The 23,307-nt window shown below is 43.7% G+C and overlaps 1 protein-coding gene across 2 annotated transcripts in view; it reads right to left on the bottom strand.

Annotated features, from left to right (window-relative positions):
* Positions 1–3,165: 3,165 nt before the first annotated feature.
* NPAS2 (neuronal PAS domain protein 2) overlaps positions 3,166–23,307 on the bottom strand; it is a 104,268-nt gene continuing 84,126 nt past the window's right edge. Inside the window, exons 13-21 of one of the 2 annotated variants that reach the window (XM_077781540.1) lie at positions 22,629–22,770; positions 21,806–21,912; positions 21,541–21,633; positions 15,668–15,814; positions 9,820–10,014; positions 8,470–8,606; positions 7,921–8,013; positions 5,833–6,019; positions 3,166–4,671 (exon numbers count right to left, since the gene is read on the bottom strand). In XM_077781540.1, the coding sequence (XP_077637666.1) occupies positions 4,489–4,671; positions 5,833–6,019; positions 7,921–8,013; positions 8,470–8,606; positions 9,820–10,014; positions 15,668–15,814; positions 21,541–21,633; positions 21,806–21,912; positions 22,629–22,770 (1,284 nt within the window). In that variant the 3' untranslated portion in view covers positions 3,166–4,488. Of the gene's footprint in view, positions 4,672–5,832; positions 6,020–7,920; positions 8,014–8,469; positions 8,607–9,062; positions 10,015–15,667; positions 15,815–21,540; positions 21,634–21,805; positions 21,913–22,628; positions 22,771–23,307 lie in introns of those variants that run through there. The other variant, XM_077781541.1, reaches the window with a different exon arrangement.

The raw sequence follows: 23,307 nt of genomic DNA, 5'->3' as shown, positions 1-23,307 counted from the left end.
GGCTGTGCCGCGGGGCGGTGTCGGTCACTGTGCCCGTACCGGGATGTGCCGCGGGGCGGTGTCGGTCACTGTTCCCGTACCGGGCTGTGCCGAGGGGCGGTGTCGCTGTGTGCCCGTACCGGGCTGTGCCGAGGGGCGGTGTCAGTCTGTGCCCGTACCGGGCTGTGCCGCGGGGCGGTGTCAGTCTGTTCCCGTACCGGGCTGTGCCGCGGGGCGGTGTCGCTGTGTGCCCGTACCGGGCTGTGCCGCGGGGCGGTGTCGGTCACTGTGCCCGTACCGGGCTGTGCCGTGGGGCGGTGTCGCTGTGTGCCCGTACCGGGTGTGTTCCGTGGGGCGGTGTCGGTCACTGTGCCCGTACCGGGCTGTGCCGTGGGGCGGTGTCGGTCACTGTGCCCGTACCGGGCTGTGCCGTGGGGCGGTGTCGCTGTGTGCCCGTACCGGGCTGTGCCGTGGGGCGGTGTCAGTCTGTGCCCGTACCGGGCTGTGCCGTGGGGCGGTGTCGGTCACTGTACCCGTACCGGGCTGTGCCGTGGGGCGGTATCGGTCACTGTGCCCGTACCGGGCTGTGCCGTGGGGCGGTGTCGCTGTGTGCCCGTACCGGGCTGTGCCGTGGGGCGGTGTCAGTCTGTGCCCGTACCGGGCTGTGCCGCGGGGCGGTGTCGCTGTGTGCCCGTACCGGGCTGTGCCGTGGGGCGGTGTCGCTGTGTGCCCGTACCGGGCTGTGCCGTGGGGCGGTGTCAGTCTGTGCCCGTACCGGGCTGTGCCGTGGGGCGGTGTCGGTCACTGGGTCCGTACCGGGCTGTGCCGTGGGGCGGTGTCGGTCACTGTGCCCGTACCGGGCTGTGCCGAGGGGCGGTGTCAGTCTGTGCCCGTACCGGGCTGTGCCGAGGGGCGGTGTCGGTCACTGTGCCCGTACCGGGCTGTGCCGCGGGGCGGTGTCAGTCTGTGCCCGTACCGGGCTGTGCCGTGGGGCGGTGTCGCTGTGTGCCCGTACCGGGCTGTGCCGTGGGGCGGTGTCAGTCTGTGCCCGTACCGGGCTGTGCCGTGGGGCGGTGTCGGTCACTGTGCCCGTACCGGGCTGTGCCGTGGGGCGGTGTCGCTGTGTGCCCGTACCGGGCTGTGCCGTGGGGCGGTGTCGGTCACTGGGTCCGTACCGGGCTGTGCCGAGGGGCGGTGTCGGTCACTGGGTCCGTACCGGGCTGTGCCGTGGGGCGGTGTCAGTCTGTGCCCGTACCGGGGGTGTTCGTGCCCGTCCGCTTGTTTCCTCTGTAGAGTATCTCCCTTTTCCTTGGAATGGCGTGCGAGGAACTCGGCTTGGCGCAGTGGTGCTTCCAGCAAGCATTTTGCCTCTTGCAGATCTCGAGCTCTGGTTGCCGAGACAGAACTGAGGCATCCCGGCGTGGGGCACTAGCTTGATGTAATCACCCCCCTGCCCGGAAAACCGATCCGAGCTGAGGGATTATGTTGGAACAAGCTGAGTTGTGGGTATAACGAACTAGAACAGCCCAGCTCTGTCAGGAGGACTGGTGTTGCCTTGTGTGTGCTACAGAAAACAAGGACAATAATCCCACACCTGAATGTGCATATGGGGAAGAGCACAAAAAACCAAGTTGACATAAATCTGTTCTTGTGAGCTATCTGTATCCTTCTAACCAATGTGTTAAACCAGCTCAGAAGGAAGCAACTCCATGCTATTTACAGTATCCCCCTGTTAACAGCTTACAGCGCCAATGGCTTTAGAAACCCAAGGCTGGGTTTGGTTTGGATATACCACTGGCAATTGGGAGATGTGGGTTTGTAATCCCTGAGAGTAGAACAAATTCTTAAAAGAATTCTTAAATTCTTAAAAGAATTTTCCCTTCCTTTATCTCCTGTCTTAGTGGTTGAGATCCATCAGCTGCTGCTTCCACAGGTATTTCCAGGTGCTCATATTCCTTCACTACCTCTTCCTGCGTGAACTTTGGGTTTACAGATTTGTCCCCTCCTTTCCCAGGAGCGGCTGGGATTTATGAAGTTAGCCTCTAGCTTAGCCAACTGGCCTTTGCTTAGGTTTGTCTATAGTTAATGTGAGGAGAGAGGTTCCTTTAGACATTAAGTGAAAGTTTCACATCTAGCTTTCTAATCTTCATCTGGTGGGGTCACTCTTGCTTCACTGAACACAAGAATTGGAAGGGATGAGCAGGCTAATTCACCCTGTTAACTAAAGTTAGCAGTAAAAACACTTTCTCAGAGACCCCACACTTGATTCCTTCATCTTCTCTCAATGAGGGATGAAGGACTGAAATACACATGCACCCATCAGTGCTACCACCCAATCTAGCAGTTAAAGTATTGGGGTAATTTTGTTAATGGATTTTCTTTAGGAGATTTTTATTAGCTTTTTCAAAACTCAGGGCAAATAAGCTTTATTTTTCATTTCCGTGAAAGCTTACTTCACAATTTCCAGCTCCTAGCCCAGTTATTTTTATTGGTTCCCCTATGGCATAGGAACCAGAACTGCTGATGTGATCCTTGGTGCTCAAGGGAGGGAAGGCCATGTGTGCACTTTGTTGAACCTAATGCTGGCTGCAGTGGCTGCAAGCTGCCCTGAGGGCCATCCCCGTTCAGTCTTACTGAGGGGAATGAAGGCATTCCTGCACTCAGTTACCCACCTCACCCTGTGCTGGAGGTTCTCCCTGTCTGCAGAGGGAAAACAAGCCAGTACCTGGGCTGCTCCATCCTGTAGTCAGTTTGAATTTAACATGAAAAGGAGCCTGCACAAGGATGCTGAAGCGGAAACCAGACTGTCTACAGGGCAAGTATTCCAGAAGAGATGTGCCCCAAAACTCAGGACAGCAGTGTCTTATGACACTAAAGCTGGACATGGGTCAAAGCCCTGGCCTATGCTGAATCAAACCGTTCTTTAAACCATCTGTTTTGCGCTAATATAAAACTCTTTGGTTGGAAGTACAAAGCTGCCTGAGGTCTTTAAAGGTGCTTAAAATGAGCTGTCTTCACTTGCAGCTAATAAAACTTCCTGAGCTTTCATTCTCAGTGTCTATGCCAGGACAAAAAACTACAAGGGAAAATACTTGGTTTTGCTAACTGGGTGCCCAACACCATTCAAGTCTGTAGCCAAGATTAAAAGTCTAAAGTGAATCACATAGTTCAACAGTCACAGGAAAATGTGTGCAAGTCCTGCAATAAAGCCTTTTGGCTATTTTATTTTATTCTACAAATAAAGACAACTGTCCATCATTAAATGGAAAAAAATAATAGCTTGAGTTGTATATAGCATGAAACAGTAGTTCCCTTCACAAAAACATTTCTAATCCATTAGTTTATTACAAAATACCCACTCACAAAAAAGCACAAGCACAATCTTTATACTTGTGAAATGAGTTGATATTTCATATACAAAATAATTTCCACATAATTCCATATAATTTTATTTTATATAGAAATAGGTCATTATTACAACAGCTGTACAATACACTACTTTTTGTTTAATAATTACATAAAATCTTTCTTAGAAACATATCAACGGAAAACATACAAAAAAAGCGAAAAGTGCATTTTCTTTTTTTTTTCATCCAAAGGAAAATTTAATCCTAAATGTTATAATGAAAGAGATATGTAATAGTCTGCAGCATCCCAAGACAGTGGGCCAAAACACAGTGCATATTTCTCAGAGACTTGGAGTGGGTTAGTTTAGGTTGAAGGATTCATGTTGTACTACTGGAGAATTGCATGATTGTGCTTACAATTTGAGTTCTCCTTTGCAATCACAAATCATGTAGGAAACAGTCCAGTGTGGGTTGTGGGTTTGTTTTTTTGGTTGGTTGGTTGGTTTGTAGTAATGAAGAACAGTTAGGGTAAGCTGCATAATACTTTTCAGATTCTAAATCAAGGGTTATGAGCTGTAGACCATCTTCACCAATGGCTGGGCTTTTTCCTCCATTGGATGTGCTAATTTGGCCACAAGAATAAAGAAACAAACTTCTCTTTACAGAAAGTGCCTAGGTTTTTTCATCTGTGCAGTTGTGCAAAATAATAACAATAATCATAATAAAAATAATCTCTTGTTCTCTCCTCGATAGACCTTTGATGCAGTGCTTTTCATACACAAAAGAAGAACTGAAACAGTGAAGGCCAAGTACCTCATGAGTCTGTCGACAGTCTTTTAGAATTGCCAGATGGCTTCCAGAGTGACACACCAGGATTGAACACCTCTTCCCGTGCTCCCAGTGGTGATGGAGGCTGCACAGGACAGTGCCTGTTTTTATTTTGCTCTGCCAGTGCATCCTGTGCTCACAACACAGCGCAAACGGAAGCCAGTGTGCCCTGAATGCACTGTCTGTGGCATCTGCACTCTGGGTGTACTTCTGTTGTAGAGCTTGGAAAGAAATGCTTGTGCAAAAGCCAGAACAGTAAGTACACAGTCATTCTCTTCTGCCCCATGTGCCCATTGGTTAAAGCTAATCGTGCATTGATTGTGCTGGTGGGACTCTATCGCAGTGGCTGTGGTAAATTTGATGATTCTGATAAACTATTCCTTCTTCTCGATGTTAGTTGTTGCTGTTGCTGCTGCTGCTGTGTCTGATGATACCCCATATTTCCTTGCTGTGGTGAGTAAGATGGCAGGAGCAAAGAATCGGGTTGTTCATTGTGCAAAGAACTTGGTGTTTGCACCTACAGATAAAATAAAATTTATCATGGTGTTTGATTTTTTCATGCGTTTTAATGCTCTTTATCATCAGGTTGCATGATGCTTAAAAATACTACTGGTTTGCTGGCTTTTATTTCTGGAGCTGTTTGGCATGAGGTTAGCTTAACTAATGCTAGAAGGAATGGACATAAATTGCAACAAAGAACATTGCAATTAGGCATTGAAAAGGTTTTCTCATAGTAATGCACTGCCTGGGATTTGCAGGTTATCCTGAAAGGCCTGTTTGGGAACAGCATGGGTGAACATGTCAGAAAAGACAAGGATGGATGGCAGAAATGGAACAGGATTCTAATGTGCCTCATGCTGTTCCTTCTAGCCCTTCCTTTTCCTGAGCTTAAATTTGGTGTGACCTTGCAGTGTTGAAGTTGATGTGAATTTTGCTGATGCTTTATTAGAAACAGTATGTGCCAGACTTTTTTTCATTAATTCTCAGGCTACGATAAGGATTTCATTTCAATAACAAGAGTTCAATCATTTGAGGTTGGTTATACTCTTTTAGTGATGCCATTGGATATGTGACCAGCCTGCATAGACTCAGTTCAGCTCCTGTTGAACTAATACAGAGACACCTCATTTCCCCCTTTTACTTTAGTATGTGTTAAATTAGGTCAAAAAATAAGTATTTTTACATCTTCAAATCACCTGGTTCTTCCAGGCAATGTGCTCCACTTTATCTTCTTTGCCTTGTGGAGTTGAGAAAATATATTAATTTCCTGAAGGGATCCAGATATCTGATCCAGATCTATTTTATGTTGATGCTGGTAATTAAAAATCATCTTTTGACTTGTAAACTAAGCAAATTTTATACTGAATAAAGAGAACAGAACAAATCCTAAGGCACTGATTTTCTCTAGCTGGAAATAAACTTTAAATATATCCAAGATAATCTGATTATGCTTTAAATGTACAGAATTAGCTATTTCCTTTTAAATATTCTGACTATTCCCACTGCTCCCTTGCTTTACTAGTACTGGCCATTGTAGCAGTGTGTCACACATCAGAAGTCACAATCTCTTAAATGGACATTTCTGCCAGGATCAGCAGAAACCTGGGGCCCCATTTGCACAGCCCACTCACCTTGTTACTCTGTGTGCACACTTTATACATCATCCTCTTTGTCCTACCTGCAGGTAGCGTTGTTGCTGATGCTGTTGGTGCTGGAGTTGCATAGGTGGCAAAGAGGATGGCTGGGAAGGAGGAGTAGTGGTGAACCCTTGGTTTAACACTGCTTGTCCCATCAGTATGATTGGAGAGCTGCTGCTGGAAGTCTGCACTTCCAAGCTTTGAAACATTTGTTGTGTTTGAGAATACCTGTGGAAGAAAGAAGCATAATAATCAAGAACAACGTGTTGGAAACAAAGGTTTTCTCTCAGAATGGGGATAGCAATCCCTAGTCTTTGTAAATCATAGAATCACAGCATGCTGTGGGTTGGAAAGGACCTTAAAGACTGCTAGTGCCAACCTACCTCCCATGGGCAGGGATATCTTCCACTAGACCAGGCTGCTCAAAGCCCCATCCACCAATCTGGCTTTGAACACTTACAGGGATAGGGCATCCACCACTTCTCTGGGCAACCTGTTTCAGTGCCTCATTACCCTCACAGTAAAGAATTTCTTCCTAATATCTAATCCAAACCTGCCCTCTCAGTTTAAATTCAGTAACTTTTGTCCTATTCCTATATGCCCTTTTAGAAAGTGTCTTCCCTTCTCTCTTGTAGCCCAGATATTGGAAGGCTGCTGTAAGGTCTCCCCGGGCCTTCTCCAGCTGAAACACCCCAGATAATTCCCTATAAATGATTCCAGTGCATGGGACCTGCTAATATGAACAACAGCACTACTGGCAGCACTGCTTTCACTTACTCTGTGCATGAGCTGGACTTGGAGGGAAGAATACATCTCACCTCAAAATCCAGATCACATTTTTGATTCATTAAGGATTTAGGTTTATGCACATCTTGTCTTCAGCCACAGCATTCACATCCCCAGCTCATTAAACCAAATGGCCTTTGATTCTGTTTTAATATGCTGAGGCCTGAACTGCAGCAAGAGACAATCAAATGCACCTCCAGTCCTGCTGCCTGTGCTCCCCTGTGACTGCCTGGGGGGTGGTAATCTGCAGAAACATGGCTAGGGTTGATTACTTCTTAAGCTGCTCACACACATATTGCCATGTATGATCAGCATTTCCCATCACCATGAGCCCTGCTCTAGGAATAGAAGAAGCCTCTAGAAACCCTCTGGAACAAGGGATATGATAGAACCAAAGCACTCATCTCCTCTTGCCCTTCTGCTTTTGCAAAGCAAAACTTAAATATGTGTTGTTTGGTGGAAGGCTGTGGGCAAAACCACAATGGAACTATTGCCAACTCAGCCTAACTCTGTTTATCCTGTGAAGGGCGATGAGATCATAGTGTGGCTTGTGTTCACTCAACAGCTGTTCAGCATTAGGGTTTAGTTAGAAATTCTACAGTCTGGGTACTTGTATGAGGACATGAGTTCCTATAAAAGGGTCCCATGGGTCAGTAAGTCTACATGAACTGGGAGATGCAACTTTGCAAATAAAGCCTCTTTTATTCAGAGGCTTAAAAGGAGAGCTAAAATATTTACATTTGACAAATTAACTCAAGATAATCTAAAACAATAATGATGTTTAAAAAAGGAAGTACGGAATACCTACATTCCTGAAATAGTATTAGAAGAGTACTGTTTTGTAAAAGGTATTCTTTTTAAAGGAATGATGTGCAAACAGTTGCTTATTATTTTATCAGTTCACAATTAAGTACAGTGACAAAAAACAGCTTAAAAAAAAGGTATATTTTGACCACTGTGTTCTGCTTTCTTCATCTAAGTTTTGAGGAGACAAAATAACTGAGGTGAGGCTTTCTATTTTCACCAGTTATTTAACTGAGCCAGTGCTGACTTTCTCATGTTTACCTTTGGTGGATCAGAAGTTCTAGTGCTGAAGCAGGCAGCATGTGAGGGACAAAAATTCCCCCCGCCATGGCTTGTTAAAATGCCACTGGCACTTTGTGTTTCTCTCTGTTACTTTTCCTGATACGACCAGGCAGGGTAAGGCTGACCCTAATGCTGGAAGGCAGGCTCAGCACAGTAACACATTCCCAATATTTCATCAACTACTTCATCATCTTACAAAAGAAGGCTACTTCCCCTCAAAAGCAACTTTGATGTTTTATCTTCGACAAGGCACGTACTTGGCCTGAGATCCCGCCATGCTGAGGTCTGAAGGGTGTCTTGCATTACAGGACCCAGGCATCATGGGCTGAATAGGCTGGCTAAGCAACAATCTGGCACATGAAGGAAAAAAAGAAAAAGACGTTGCTGGAAGAGAAGGACCATACAAATCCCACACTGTGCAGAGAAGCGGCATTTCCACAGGCACGGCACCAGGCTGAGTGTGAGGAGGTCTGCCAGCTGCTGTGCCAGGCGCATCCTGGGCACTGCCGGGCGGAGGCTGGCGCAGCGCCCGCCCTCTGGGATGATCTGGGTGCCGGACGTACGCCTCATAAATCACATTTTCCACCATTATTATCTGTTAAGTATATGGATGCTTGAATAATATTTTACAACTCTGGTTAAATTCACCTCGCGCTTTTCAAAGCCAGCAGCGAGGTTTCCGTTCTCAAACGTGACGGGGTAACGGAGAGCCACGCTTTGGGACTCGGCGCACTGCGCGGTCCCGAGAGCTGCTGCGCGCCGCGCCCGCGCTGCCGGGCGGAGCCGCAGCTCCGGCCCCGCCGTACCTGAGCTGCTGGTCGTGGCTGCAGCCCGCGGGCGCGGCGCTGCCGCCGCGGGCCGGGCCGCCGGGGGGCGCCGCGGGGCGGGGCGGGGCGCGGCCGCCGCCCGGCGCCAGCTCCGCGCTCCGCGCCGCCTTCGGGCCCTGCAAGAGAAGCGGAGAGAGCGGAGACAGCCCGGCTGCTGCCACCACAGGCGGAACGGCGTCATACCCGCCGCTGCCCGGCCAGCTCCTGCCGGCTGGCAAGCCCAAACCCCCCCCAGTTAAGGCAGGAGCGAAGTTAAGCGTGAGGAGCTGCCGCCAAGCCCCATGATAGGAAGAGATCAAAATAAAAAAGTGTGGGGTTTTCTGGTTTTCTTCTGTTCCCCCCCCGCCCCGTTTCACAGAATCACCGAACGGGGCAGTTAAGGGACCACAGTGGGACATCCGGTCAGGCCTCCCTCCTCTAGCAGGGTCATCATGACACAGAATCGTGTCCAGACGGTTTTTGGGAATCTCCAGTGAGGGAGACTCCACACCCTCTCGGGACAACCTTTTCTAGTGCATGGTCACTCGCACAGTGACAGAGAAGTTCTTCCTTATGGAACTTTCTGTGCATCAGTTTCTGCCCCTTGCACTGTATTTGTTACACACTTAATAGAGTCATTACAACACAGGTATGAAGGAAGTGAAATGCTACAGCTGGGGGCTCTGAAGACAATAATGGAAATATGCTTGCCACGCAATCAGGAAGCAGAAACAGGAGCTGTTTTCTGTGAAGGGAGGTACAACAGGTGGATGGAAGAGCAAACACTGGAAATGTTGAGAGACCAGCAGTATGAAAAAAAAAATACAGCACCAAACCTAATAGCTCTCACAGATCTCAGTTACTGCTCAGGCTGAACTTTATTTTGCTCTGCAGGAACCTGTTAACGTTCACAGCCTGAGGGTCTCAAATGAATCAGTGTATTCTGTGTGCCACCAGAGCAGACAGGCTTTGTTGCTTTGGTAGTGTCCGACTGGGCTTGGGGAGCAAGTATTCTAAGGGGTCTCACTATTTCAAGTTTCCATTGTGATCAGTCAGGTTTCTTTCAGGACCACCTGAAGACCAGTAAGTCCCTGACACATTTTGCATGCCCCCCTGCACCAATGTCAAGCTGAAACAGCTGCTCAAGTAACAGTCCTGGCTGAGGTCTTAAAAAAAAGGTAAGGTAAATGCTGTAGGGAAACCCTTTTAATAGGCTGTCGGTATACAGAAGAATAAGAAAGGGAAGGCTAAGGCACAGTTTCAGGACTGACATGATTTTACTCGCTTGCTTAATAACAGCTCAGTGTCTCCTTTCCATCTAAATGCTTCTCTGTTCAAAGAAATGATTACCTGGCTTGATATCGCACTTGCTTCTCTCAGTGACTGCTGGTTCGTTGTTTGTGAAGATGTAATTTGTCCTTGAAGTTGAGAACTGGGGACAAGCTGCTGCTGAGAAAGAGTCCCTGACCTCTGCTGTAGCTGTTGTGGGTCCAGCTGCTGAGTATTGCTAAAGCTCAGGGACACTGTTGGCTGCTGTAAGATCATCTGGAAAATAATAGGGGAGGATTTATTTACGTAGCCCAGATGTTTTGAAAAAAGAATGTGACAAAAGGAAATTCAAAGATATATTCTAAAATAAAGTTACCACATTTCTGGATTCATAACACATTTACTGTTACTTGGAAATCACCTATCATTCCTACATTAACAGCTCTACTGTCTCTAGTTTCTTGGGTTTCTTATTCGGCAAGTGCACCCATTACTTGTGAAATGTGTCTAGAAGATGCAAGTCCTCTCTTCATGGCGCAGGCACAGCCCTCTTAAGAGCAGTTCCCAGTACATTCACTGTGTTCTAGGGCATCCTGACCAAATAGAAGAGAGTAACTCCATGTCTTTTCAGTCATTTTGTTTCTCCTTTCAACAAAGTCCACCTGCCTTTCAGACAGAACTGTCTTTGAATTTGTTTCTAGAAATTCTACACTTTACACCCAGCTGAGTTGTCAAATATTTTTAATGAGGCCACAATCAGGCCAGAGCTCTCCAAGCTGAATGGCTGTGTCCTTATCATTGACAGGATGTGTAAACAGACAGTTGCTGTCATTTATCTGATTTCCCATCAGGTAACTGTCACCTGGTGCTCTTCCTAACTGTGCCATGCATTTGACTTGTGCAAAAGAGCTAGCAGCTCCTCTCTTAGTGTTTCTGTAAATGATGTTCTCTCTACTTTTGCATTTCAAGATGAAGCTTTCTTCTTTAAAAGTTATAGGACTTGGGATTTTTTGCTTTTCTAGGGGCTATTTCTTTTATTACAGCTGTAAAGAGAGAAAAGTAATCTTGTAAAACCATGCATTATTAATGCCACAAGCTCTCTTTGCATATTTCAGACCTAGCCTTTCTGCCACCAAAGGCTGTATGGAGATACACATCCCACACATTTGACACAATTTTTGGACCTGATTCTGATTCCACACCACTGCTACATGTATGGAACTCCATTGATTTAAGTGGAGCTAGTTAAGTTTTAAATGAAATCAGAATTACAATTATTCCCTTCATTATTCATCCATCATCTCATGCCTAGCAGTACATGAGGTATGCCCAGTAATCAGTACACCTTTGTGCAGCTTATTGCTGTATTAACAATTCCCTAAACTATCATGTCCCCTCTAATTTTTCCTGGAAAAAGCCCATACCTTTCTCCAAAGGCCCAGCATAATGTATTGCTTTTCTCTGCAATAGTATGGCTTGATCCATCATGGTTGAATGTATTTATCTAGCTTTAAAAACACAGCTTATTTAAATATGATAAATTTTTAATGCATTTCTGTGTGCCAAGATTTTACCCAGGAAAAAAGGTACAGACAATGCTTATATTAATCAGCTGTGAGAGGGGGACAATTAAGGAAAAGCAACAGCTTGTTTCAGGTGCTGTAGGCTAACCACATCTCAGAGAAGTCTGATAGGAATAAATGGGTCAAGTGACAGGGTTGGGGCTGCTACATGCAGCAGGTCTGAAACTAGCTCTGAGTGTTTTCTTTTAAAAACACTGCTCACTGAGTTTGGAGACATTACATATCAGAAAGACAGATGGTCTTGCAACTTCTGCCAAATAAATAGGTCTTACTATGAATAAATCAAAGACAAATATAATGAAAATTCATTTTCTTGTTTTTTTTTCTGTACACAGAAGCTAAGTTTTGAACATGTTTAGTATATGAACTCACTTGATTAGCCCTAGCACTGAGACGAGTTGCCACTAATATAAAATTTGATATAAAATTCAGAACAGGCAAAGTAAGTGGTGCATGTGAAAAAAGTGATGGGGAGGGAGTATGAGCCCACTGGTACTAGACAGATCACTGCAAATTAAGACCTTTAGAAGGATTAGCTTAGTGTCCTCCTTGTATGTGGTACATAGCACTGGAGAAACACTCCACTCACCCAATGCAAATTCAACATCTATTGAGGTGAGTGTCAGGTGGAGTGTTAACTTGCTACTTATTTAGTAGGGACCTCCCTATGTGCTTACCTCACTTCCAGATGAAGAAGTTTACCTCCAAAGAAAGCAGAGTAACCTACTTTGCAATTACCAGAGTGTGCCACTGGGTAGGAGCGTGCAAAGTTAATGGTTGGCAGCTAACACACCATAAATTTAGAACCAAGTTTATCCCAGTAGGCCAATTTCATTTGTTCATATGTTCATACTCTGAGAGGGCTCTGAGTGTTTCATACCTGGAGACCCTCTGCTGCCATTATACTGGCCAAAGCAGCATTGTTACCCTCTGGACATAAATGACCTGGAAGAAACAAGCTTAGAGCAGGAAGCAACGGTGACCATGTCCCTGCAGAACTGAAAACTCAAGATGCCTTAAAAAACAAGAGTTAACCTAACAGAGGATCAAAGTGTGGAATTTCCACCTGTTAGTTAAACCTAAAAGCTTAATTTGTACAAAATTTAATGGTGGTTTTTCAAATAATGTGCCTTTCTTTGTGATAGTCTTGTCTAAATTCCCCCAACACACTGAAATACAGCAGTTTTAAATAACAAGAAAAACCTTTTCATAAAAAATAAAATCTTTCCCTAAGTAGATAAATTAGCAGCCTCCTAACTGTATTGCTGCTAATGACATGTCTCGTTGGTGATTTTGTGGACTGCAAGGTCAGTGAAGCATCTTACAAACATTTTTTTAATTGGCCAGATTGTTAACATACACAGCAAAGCAGCAAGGGAGAGGAGGGGCCCTCTGACACTGCTGCCCCCTCATTCCAAGATAGAAGGGCCCTACAGCTAATGGCTGAACCACACTGACAAGGCGTCCTGAGGAAAACATCTCTCTGACTCTACCTGTCCTTTGGATAATAAGGGGATTATAGCTTTTGGGCTCATCATTACAGGCCTCAAGACTTTTTCTTTATGTAAAATATATAAAGATGAGAAGCACAGCACTGGGAAGCTGAGATTCATGAATTTGAAGAGAGCCTGCTTTGCAAATGATGGGTGGCTGTGGATGGTCTTGATAGTACTTCTTGCAAGCTGGTCAGGCTCAGCCTTTCTGCCTTCCTCTGCATCTGTGAATCATTAGCTAGACTGTTCAAACTGGAGCAGACACAGCATCCTTCAGACTTCTGAGGTTACTCTTTCTGCTCTTGTCCTTCGTTGTCAGGAAAGCAGTAACAGAGATCTAATGGGGTTTTGAACACTTTTTTTCAGGGCCTGCAACCCTCCCGATAGTTTCATCTTTCTCTGCACAAGGCTCCTGCAAACAGTTTCTAATGCAGACTACTGTGCTCAACATCTGTCTGTCTGGGAAAGCATTTCTTGGTGGACTGCTGTACTCAGTTTTGAAGATCTCTGAAGGAAATGGAAATCAAGCTTAATTCTCCGTGGAGCTACCTGTAGACTTCTATGTGGAAGAGAGTGAACCAGTAGGGATGATATGCTAATAAATCAGCTAATAAGGGAAAAGCAGCTAATAAGGGAAAAAGGGGGAACCCATCCCCCTTTTCAGGCAGCCTACATCACTCCCCCACACTTACAGCTCTATTATGCAGGGTATTAAAGACACCAGAAATGTGCCTGATAGTAGCCAGTTTGTTACTATGCATTTTAGCTTTGATAGTAGACACAGATCAATGTCTGCAGACATCCAGCTCCCTGAATGATGAAATCTGTGCAGCAAAGCATGTGGCTGGATTTCTGATTTAACAGTTTACTCCTCACTGCTTGTGAGTCACAAAAGAGCTGCACGCAAAAGTGTGCAGCTTTCTTTCAAATTGCCCCTAGCCAAGTAAGATAAAAATTATTCCTCATCTCAATCTATCCCTGCAACAGCACATTAATTTCTTAGCATGTTTTTTAGTTTTTTACCTAGAGAAAGTGGGAGAAGAAAAGGTCTTGGCCAGGAGTCAGTGTGACCACTTGCATCTCATCACCTTGTTTGATTGCTCGGAGGAGAGCAAAAAGCACACAAAATACAGAGGATGTATTCTCCATTCAGCATTGCTGGATGATCCCCACTGTTATTGCCACTTAAGGCAAATATGCAGCCCCCTGCATTTCCAAGCTTTTTCTGTTCCCCCACCTCTCAGTACTGCATCTGCAGTAAGCTGGGAATTGGTAGGTACTGACAAAAGAGAACTTGTAATGGTCTGAAAATACTTGGGCCAACCTGGTGTAGTCTTCATGGGAGAGGGCATCACCCAGATGGTGTAACTCAGAGCTACAAACTGGTAAATAAACCCACTGTTTATTTACCCTCTGGGCCTCTGCCTGAGCTCCCTCTGAATGTATCTGAGAATCTGTCCCACAGTCTTTGTGCTGTTAAATGCATCCTAATGCATATAGGAGACAGCTTTCTAAAAATAAAATCTGCTTCTTGCATATAAGAATGTGCTCTGAAATTCTATTTTTGCCTGAATAATGAAGAAAAAGAGGGTGTGTGATTATGGAAGACGTCACCAGGAGAGAGTAATGGTTGTCGCCCAATTAAAAAGAGAGGAAGTGAGAAGATCATGTCTCTTGATATTCATAATAACAATAATAGCTTTCAGACATATGACATGATTCTGAACTGAACACCTGTTAATTGCAGAGAGACCTTCTCTTCCCATTAATCAAAGTCAGCGCAGAACCAATAGAAGACACACACTGAAGCTAAACCTGTCTCCCTATATGATTGTATGGCACCAGGAACAGGGAGTTCTGGGTCTGGAACCCACAGCTGCTGTGTTGTCTTACAGCAGTGCACATGCAGCAAGTTAGGTGGCAAAGTTTCTAATTTGGCTTTGCTAATCCCTTAATTACCTAAACATACAATCCCAATTTGTTAATGTGTGAAACTGCATTTCACAGATGCTGATGATGGGTGAGAGTCTATTTCTGTGTGGAAGTTGCAAGCAAAATTCTCATTGACTTCAGTAGGTCCCATCCTGTTTGGAAAATACTCTTGATATCTCTTTATTTCCTTGACAAAGCTTGTCTGCTAAAATAATCCTGTTAGTATAATACTCACAAAGTCCCGAGTGCCACATTACTAGCAAGGATCATTTAACCTGGCATTTATAGTTAAATTATGAGAAACAGAGCAGTAATCACCCCACATTCAGAAAACTCCCATAAAACTGGATGATTTGTCCATTTGTTGTTAAAGGAAACCTGTGATCTACTAAATGGCACCTGCTATTATTTCTGAGGTTTGGTAGATGTAAGGGGTACAAAGCACATACTGTACTACAGAATTCTACCTCTGTGTAGGAGGTGTCAAAGGCAGAAGCAGAGCAGGCTTAGTCAGCTTCACCCTAAAGGCTTAAGCCTGTTTGGTGAAGAACAAATTCAGATACCTCCAAGGTGTGAACAAATGAACATCAGCAGAATTTAGGGGGTTTTAATGTGACAAGGAAGTCTGAACTTCAGCATTCTACTACAGCTGCTCAGTCTGAAGACGTGGTAGATAAAGTAATAAAATGCTATTGTAAATGACCCTAATTATTCTCCTCCTCCTAAGGCTGAGGTATTCCCTCCTTCTATTCTTCCAGAGAGCTCTTAAATCTTTCTTGACATAGTTTACTTAAGAAGCTTTTAGAGGGCAACATCCCTCTAAAATTCAGATGAGCTAGTTTCCACTTTTTAAATTGCCAAGCTTATCAACAGTCATGTGAGAGAGGATGCTTGACTCTGCCCCTTCCAGTAGTAATTCACCTGTACGCTGGAGTCTTGGACCAGGCAGAGCTGCTCCTGTATCTTCTGGAGCTCTTCCTGCTGCCACCGGATGTTGGCCTGCAGGATCCGTGTCCGCTGCTCTAGCTGGTCCTTGATGGTCTGGAACATGCTGAATTGTGCTGAGAACTGGGGGGGAGGACACAGAACAAGAGGGGTGGGGGAAAGTCAGTCATTATAATACAAACAGGCCTCAGTAGAACATAGTTCTCTAAGGAGTTACTGGTCTCCTGATTGTAAGGCACAGCTAAAAAATAAAAATGTATTTGTAATATAATAACATGTAGTCAGAGACAGATCTTATCTATTTTCAGGGTTATACAAATATATTAAATATTTCCTCAGCTAGAATTATCTGCTTACAATTGACCATGTTCTGTTATAAGGACTGTTTTTGGGAGTGTGCTACTTTAAAATATCAAGAGCATCTCAACTGGATGGCAAATGAGTGCATTATTTTCATTAGCTTGTACTTTGAAGCCCTTACTGTGTCATAACAGTATAATCCAGATGTGCTTTACTAATGCTTTCCTTTTTCAGAACAGAAATAGCAGTTCTGCAATGCTTTGTTCTGCTGATGACTTACTAAGGCATCACACAATAGACCACAATAAACATTTTCTAGATTTGTACAGCTGAGTAGTACTTTAATGACAAGAAATACTCATTAAGTTATTTTTATATGTGATATAAAATGAATAGCTCAACTCAGTGGAAGAAAGGCTGTTCAAAATAATAGTAAAAAATGGATATCATTAATCAAGGTCAAGAAGCAGGTGCAACCTCCAATAGCAGAAATACTGGCACAAACTGAAATAATTCAAGAGCTGTGGAGAGGACTAACAGCAATAAATCCCTTGTATTTGGTGCTTTCAGGTATGATTCAAAGTTCACCGAAGTTAATTATTACCTTAATAGGTTTTGGAATAATTGCTTTTGATAAGCTCATATTCCAAAAGTAAAAAACAGTCTTTGAAAAAAAGAACAAAACCCTTCAAAAAATCTTTTTAAGTTTTTATGTAATCAAGGCATCCAAGATCTTCTTGAAAACATGTAGGGCTGTGAGTGTACAGGCAAAAAAAAACCCAAAAAAACCAACAAAACTGCTGTGACTTGAAAATGCTGCCTTGTCCCTCTATTTGTTCCAGTGGCTCTGTGCTAGTGGGCGAGCTGATGCTTGCTGTTGGAACCTTCCTCCTCCATGGTGCCCTGGCTTGCATTGTTTCTGGCTTTTTAGTAAGAAAAAAAAAAAGATAACAAGACAGGAATTAAGGAGTGCTCTGGTGGTAGCAGCACTGTACACTTCCTCAGATGAATTTTTTGGCTACTTAGAGGAAGTTAAATGTGACAGAACAGATTTGTATCAGCTAACTACTTCACCTTAAACCAGTTAAGTATGTGAAAGTACCTTTACATTCCCTCTAGCAAAGCTGACATCTCCAGGTAGATGGCCTTTGGCAGAGCAAGAGTGAAAGCTTCAGGAGGTTCATTTCCATTTATCAGGTGTAGGGTGGCTTTCCCACACAGCCAGGAGGTCTCTGCACAGAGTGGTGGCCAGGTGGGGGTCAGTCCCACAGCCAGCCCTAGGGGCAGGGAGGGCTGCTAAGGTGGCACCTGCTGGTGTCCCCATACCTGTGCCTGCAAACAGCAGCGCCATCGTCTGCAACCCACGCCTCTCCAGAGCAGGAAGATGCTGTCAAACCTCCCAAAGGTTTGTGTTACTTGGAATTGGTGTTACAGAAGAGAAGCCAGAGCAGGGTCTCCTTTCTTTCTTTTTTGTTCATGTATAAGGAATTAACCTGAGGAATGGCTGAGCAGAGACCTCAGATGTTTGGGAATAAGAACAAGTGACTCAAAGGGGAATCTAGGGCTGCTTGTTGTAGCCCAGCCTTTTGGATCTGAAGAGTCCCAGGTATCCTGATTTTAGGAGTGGAATGATGCTGTGAGCAACAGATCATAGACGAGATGCAGCTAATTCCTGCTTTAACCTGGTCTGTACAGAGGGAGCTTTTAAAAACACAATTATAAATAATTAATTAATTATCTAATTATCTAATCATCTCTATATGAGCTCTTTTAATGAGGACTGCTTTTAAGTTTTTAAAAGGATCCTTATTAGAAAAGGAATAAAAAACAGTTTTAGTAAAGAGCTTCATTTTAACTGCCCGGCTTGGTGATGGCACATTTTGATTAACATGCAAATTCCTTGATGACCCTTTGAGAAAAGAACCTGCTTTTCTTCAATTGATCAATGTAAGGAATTTTAAACCAGGCAATTTCACAATCACTTGATACTTCAAAAAGAAACAAAATCCATTTTCAGGCCTTAGTTTTAAATTTGAATTTGCTTTGTAAAGTTGTACACAAGAATATATTGATGTTGATTTTAAATTATTATTCCATAATTTTTTGTGCAGGTTCTTATATTTACTATATTAATCTTTATTGTCTTTTTTTCTTTTTCACGTGCTTTTTGTATTAATATACTTAACATCAATAATTAGCTGGTATACCGGAGTGAAAGCTGTTATGGATGAAGACAAGGAACTTTCTCTTTTGCTTTTTTCCTCTTCCCACTCTACCCCCTAAATTGTTGATAACTCTAACTATGACCCCTGTGCTTACAGAGCTTCTATTGTTTTTGTACAATGAGACACTAACAGCAATTGACCTACTCCAGAGAGTATTTATCTCAAGATCATTAACTGGTCTACTAATTAAGGGAGAAATCTCTAATTGTATAATAAATTAAAAGAGCTTAACTCAAAACATTCCACAGAAAATACTGCCCAGCTTTAACTCTGCCATTGGCATCAGATGAAGTTTGTCTTCATCTCATTTAGGTATTTGCAAATGTCCACAGAATTCTTATATAAGTGCATGTAATACACAGGAAAGTGTCATCTTCCTAAATACAGTCAACCATGGCAGACTAAACCTGTGAGATCTCTATAGTTGCACCAGTTTAATCAAGGTTTGTTAATGCAGGCAAAAAAAAAAACCCAAAAGAAACAAGCAAATCCCAGAGCAGTAATTTTAGTCTGGTTTCTTAAAAAAAAAAAAAAAAAGTAAAATAAAGTGATGCATTTGGGATCATGTCAGCAGATGTTCTGGTAGGGAGTGGCTCGATGCACAAGTGCTGGTGACAGACCAGGGAGGCTCTACAGCCCAGAGAGAGGGACTGTCACTTCCATACTGTGATTTTTCTCCTCCACCATGCCCAAGGAGAGGTGTTTTTCTCCACTGAGTGCTACCCCAGGATGCCAGAAGGCTGCAGCCAGGGGTGGGTACCTATGGCCCCTGTGTCTGTCAGGATAGTTCCTCATTTCTAATGTGATGAAGAAAAGATGTATGTCCCAAGACATCTGTTCCTACAAGTGTAATGACAATAAGTAGCTGTAAAAAAAGAGACCCTATTTGTTTTGTAGCTCAGTTTCCTTTAAAACTTTATTTCCTGCCCTTACAACTTTCTTTCAATTCTTCTGGCCCAAGAGATGAGCCATGTTTCTTGGTGGAGACATTCAACAGAGTTGTGAGAGTGTCAAAAATAACATATTGCTGTAACTTCATGAAAGCTTTAGCTGAGCAAAGGAGAGAAGGATCCACTCATCCCTTCCTCTTGTGGGAAAGGCTGGCTCCATGCACCAGCCCTTCAAGGCACAGCCCCTGGGAAACTGGATTTTATTAGTTTTGCAGCTCACTGAACAACTTGTTCTTTCTTTCTGTCATCTGAATAACACCTGTTCAATCCCAAACGAATTATTAGTGTTAATTATTATTCAGCCATCAACATCCGCTGTGTTGCAGGGGATTTTAATTTATGACAATGAGGAAGGCAAACAAACAAATATTCTAATTGGGAGCACTTGGTTTAAAGTAAACCATTTACATTCAGGTGACATCTTGGGTGACACTGCTGTCTGTTCATTCACACAAGCAAGGCATAAGCTAAAATCGCATTTCAGAGGAGACAGAACCATCACAGCCTTCACTGGAAATAAAACTACTCAAAGTTCAGGCAGATGGTGCCCGAGGCAGCAGCTAGCTGCTCACTGCAGACACAGTTGTGGCCACTTATAATGTTTTCCCTGCTGCTACCACCCTGTAGCCAAATGTTAGCCACAACGATACCCAGGGCCTTCCAGCTCATGCCATCAGCCACCTTCAGCTAAGGACAAGTGACAGAAAGGCAGCAGGGAGAAAACTGTGCAGCTCCTCCTTGCGAGCTGGGAGTGGGGCACCTGGCCACACTATTTCTACAAGCAATGGGCTTGTGTTTTGCCACTAAACTGCTGGGAAATGGTCAGCTAGGAAGCCAAGGAAGTGTACCTGGCGGGATGCACATGTACCTGATTTTGTCCCTCACTCACCTAGTGCTGCAGGCACCTTGTCTTTTGAATAATTAATTATGTTGCTGTAGGCTGATGTTAATTATTTTAAAGTGTGTAGTATCATGATATTCATAACAGTTTATGAAAATTACGTAAGTGTGTGGAGACTTGGTACTGTCTACAGGAATTTTGCTATGGAGTGTGAACATCGGTAGCCTGAGATGCAACGTCCTGGTCCATGTCCAGCTTCATCCTGAGCTTCGCCAGGAGCACTGCTGTGACTGCTGCCAGAGAGCTGCCTGTGTAGACAGACTCAAGTCAGTCCTCTTCCTTTCACCAAGATTTAGGTGGCCCAAAGAGGCTTAATCAGTGACTGAATAGCACTCTAATTTGTCAGAAAAAAAATGGAGCTGGTGTTCCAGTAAGAGCCTTTTACTAGGAAGGGACAAGGCAGCAGGGCTCTTGGTAAACAACTGGAATGCTTCTCTTCACAAAGAGCTTTGATGGAGAAGAAAGGGAGGTAGAAAAAAGTCAGACAAAACACATGGAGACTTATAATACATAAGCTAATTGATGTTTGAAAATGCATTAATGAATAACAGAGAGAAGTATCTGTAAAAGAAAATGAATGCTCAGAGCAGATAATTGATATGCTGTTTATTCGCTGCATGCTAGCGTGGAGTCATGAAGAGAATATTAAACATGGAAGATAAATGAGAATTTGTTATTTTAAAGCCAGAATCCTCAGGACTTTATATGCTTTATGTGCTACACAAATAAACTCCAGGATGTTGTGAGTGAGTGTATGATATCAATGGTGGAAGCAGTCTAGGTTCAGCAATACTCCACCATTCCTAAAATCAGAGGATGATGTGGTGCATCATCACAGCAGGGCAACAGGAGAAAAACAATGTGCTGGAAACATGGTACTCAAATGTGCTTCTTCAAAATCTGCTGCAAATGTACCCCTGAGGCAACATTTTGGGCCATCATGAACTTTTGAGATATGGGTTTTTTTGAGATATGGGATTGGAGGAATCTGAAATTTGTCTTCAGTGGCATACTCTGCATTACTGGCACACTCACAAAATGGGTGTTATTGAATTTGCATGTCCTTTACTACTGGTTAGTTATGCATCAGCACAACCAAACAGGTGTTTTTAGCAGGACTGGATGTCTCACTTAGTTTTTGGTTTTAATTCTCATTGTGAATTTGATCTTGAAGGGACCTGGTTCCATAAAAGTGAAGTTGAAAAGTCTTTTTCTATCTGTTTTTTGTCTCCTTATGAAACAGATGTGTGCACACCTGAACCTACATGCACCTGGGCTTCTGAACACCTGCATGCAGTTATATGTTTAAACATACAAGTGTACAATTCAGATTACTTTCCCACAATATTTTAAGTGTCTGGGAGTTTGGATTTGGGGATTTTAGTTACTAGAGAGGTAACTTAAAAGCCCCAAAATGAGAAAGTATCAGGAGATAAGCAAGTGATCGATTCCACTTCCAAATCCCCAACTAACCTGTGCCAGAGGTGCAGGCTGATTTTGCAGAGTTGCTTGAGGCAGCAACTGCTGTGGGAGAAGCTCACATGGAAGCTGAGAAGGCAAAGAAACCTAGGTTAAAAACAAAACAAACCAAAACTTTATTTATAAGTTTGGCTCCTTTAAATTTTAGGTTTCTTCTAATGCTGGGGCTTCCGTGTAAGTTGTTTTTAATTGCTAAGCTGCGTATGTAGCACATGCTGTTACACCCTCTGCCTATTGCCATGATTCCTTGTGAAGTTACCTGAAGAGCAGTAGGTTGGCTGAGTCTATGCACAGATAAATCCTGCTGTGTGCTCGGTGTTCTTGGCAAGGGAGTGTTAGACTCCGTAATCAGCTTTGTTGGTGTAGCTGCAAGAAAAGTACCAGTAGATTTTACCTGCTGGAAATCAACCTGCTTGAAGTGGGTAATGTGACAAGACCTGGGTAGAAATTGTAATGGTCTGGCTAAATTCTAGTGGGAGTCAGGGCTGTTCTTGTTGACTTCAATGGCAATAAAATTAAACTCTTAAGGAGGGTCTGGGCAAAGATAAAAGTAAATGAGACAGATTATGATTCTATGCTCCAATGAGCAGTGCAAAAGGACCCATGAACTGTTCTAAACCAGCTGGAACTCCCTTTTTATGGGCTGAATAACTGTAAATTTAGGTTAGCTCATTGGCTTTTCTTCCACACCAGGAAGCAGAAAGTGTATACACTTTCTTTCCAAGTCAACACTGGAGTATCCTAAATCTTAGCCAGAAGAGAGTCACCCACAGGTTGTTAATACTCATGTAAGTCTAGAGAAGTCTCATATTGCTCACACTGGTGCCCTCAAATCTTAAAGACATTTTTGTAACAGATTGAAACAGCACATTTCACATCTAATCCCATTGCTCATCTTCCAGCATTTAGGTGGTTGTGCTAGAAACTTCCCTCCTGTACATTACCATTTCAGCTTTTGCACTTCTTTGTCAGTGCATATCATCAATACCTCATAATTTACCGTTAAATTACAGCTACGGTATATAAGCACACATTCTTTAGCTAAATTAAAAATAATTCCGTAACTCAGGAATGCCACTCACATGCTGGGTCTGACTTGGGCGTGTGGGAAGATTTTGGTGAGCTCCTGGATGATACTGAGGGTGTCCGACTAGCGCTGAGGACTGAGGCACCAATATCAAGTGCATTAAAGTGCTGTTCAGGATCCAAGCTGGTGCCACTTTCCTAAACCAGGAAAAGAGAACAGCTACTGCATCTGTCAGAGGTAAAGCATTTTAAAATTTAGTAATGGTTGCACACCAGTTCATTGGCAGACCTAAAATGACTTGAGCAGAACTAATCTCAGGTAGGCTAGCAGAAGACCTGGACAAAGGCATAAATGCCCCTTTCAAACAGCATCAAATGAATGCATTTTACAAACAACTATCACTAGGCTATAAATAAATAGCAAGCTACTGCCATAGTCACTTTGTGCCTTCAGATGTTTTTCTGAATCTTTCTTTTGTGTTCACTTGGATGCGACAGCAATGGCAACCTCTGTGAGACACTAGGCCATGCACTGAGGATAAGCATTGCTATCTTTCCTCCAGAGATCACTGAGACGTAGCCAAGAGGGCTGATTGACAGAACTCGTCCCAATGAATCTTTAAACTGTGGTACCTTGACACAAGGTAATGTGAGATATCTCACACTGCCACTGCCCCTGACCATGTTCCACTTCATTTGTGGCGGCTACTGATCTCCAGGTTCATCCTTCCATAA

Source organism: Lonchura striata, chromosome 2, assembly GCF_046129695.1.
Source record: "Lonchura striata isolate bLonStr1 chromosome 2, bLonStr1.mat, whole genome shotgun sequence".
NCBI lineage: Eukaryota > Metazoa > Chordata > Aves > Passeriformes > Estrildidae > Lonchura > Lonchura striata.
The sequence above is the reverse complement of the archived record's forward strand: the minus strand, read 5'-3'. Positions and strand labels throughout refer to the sequence as shown.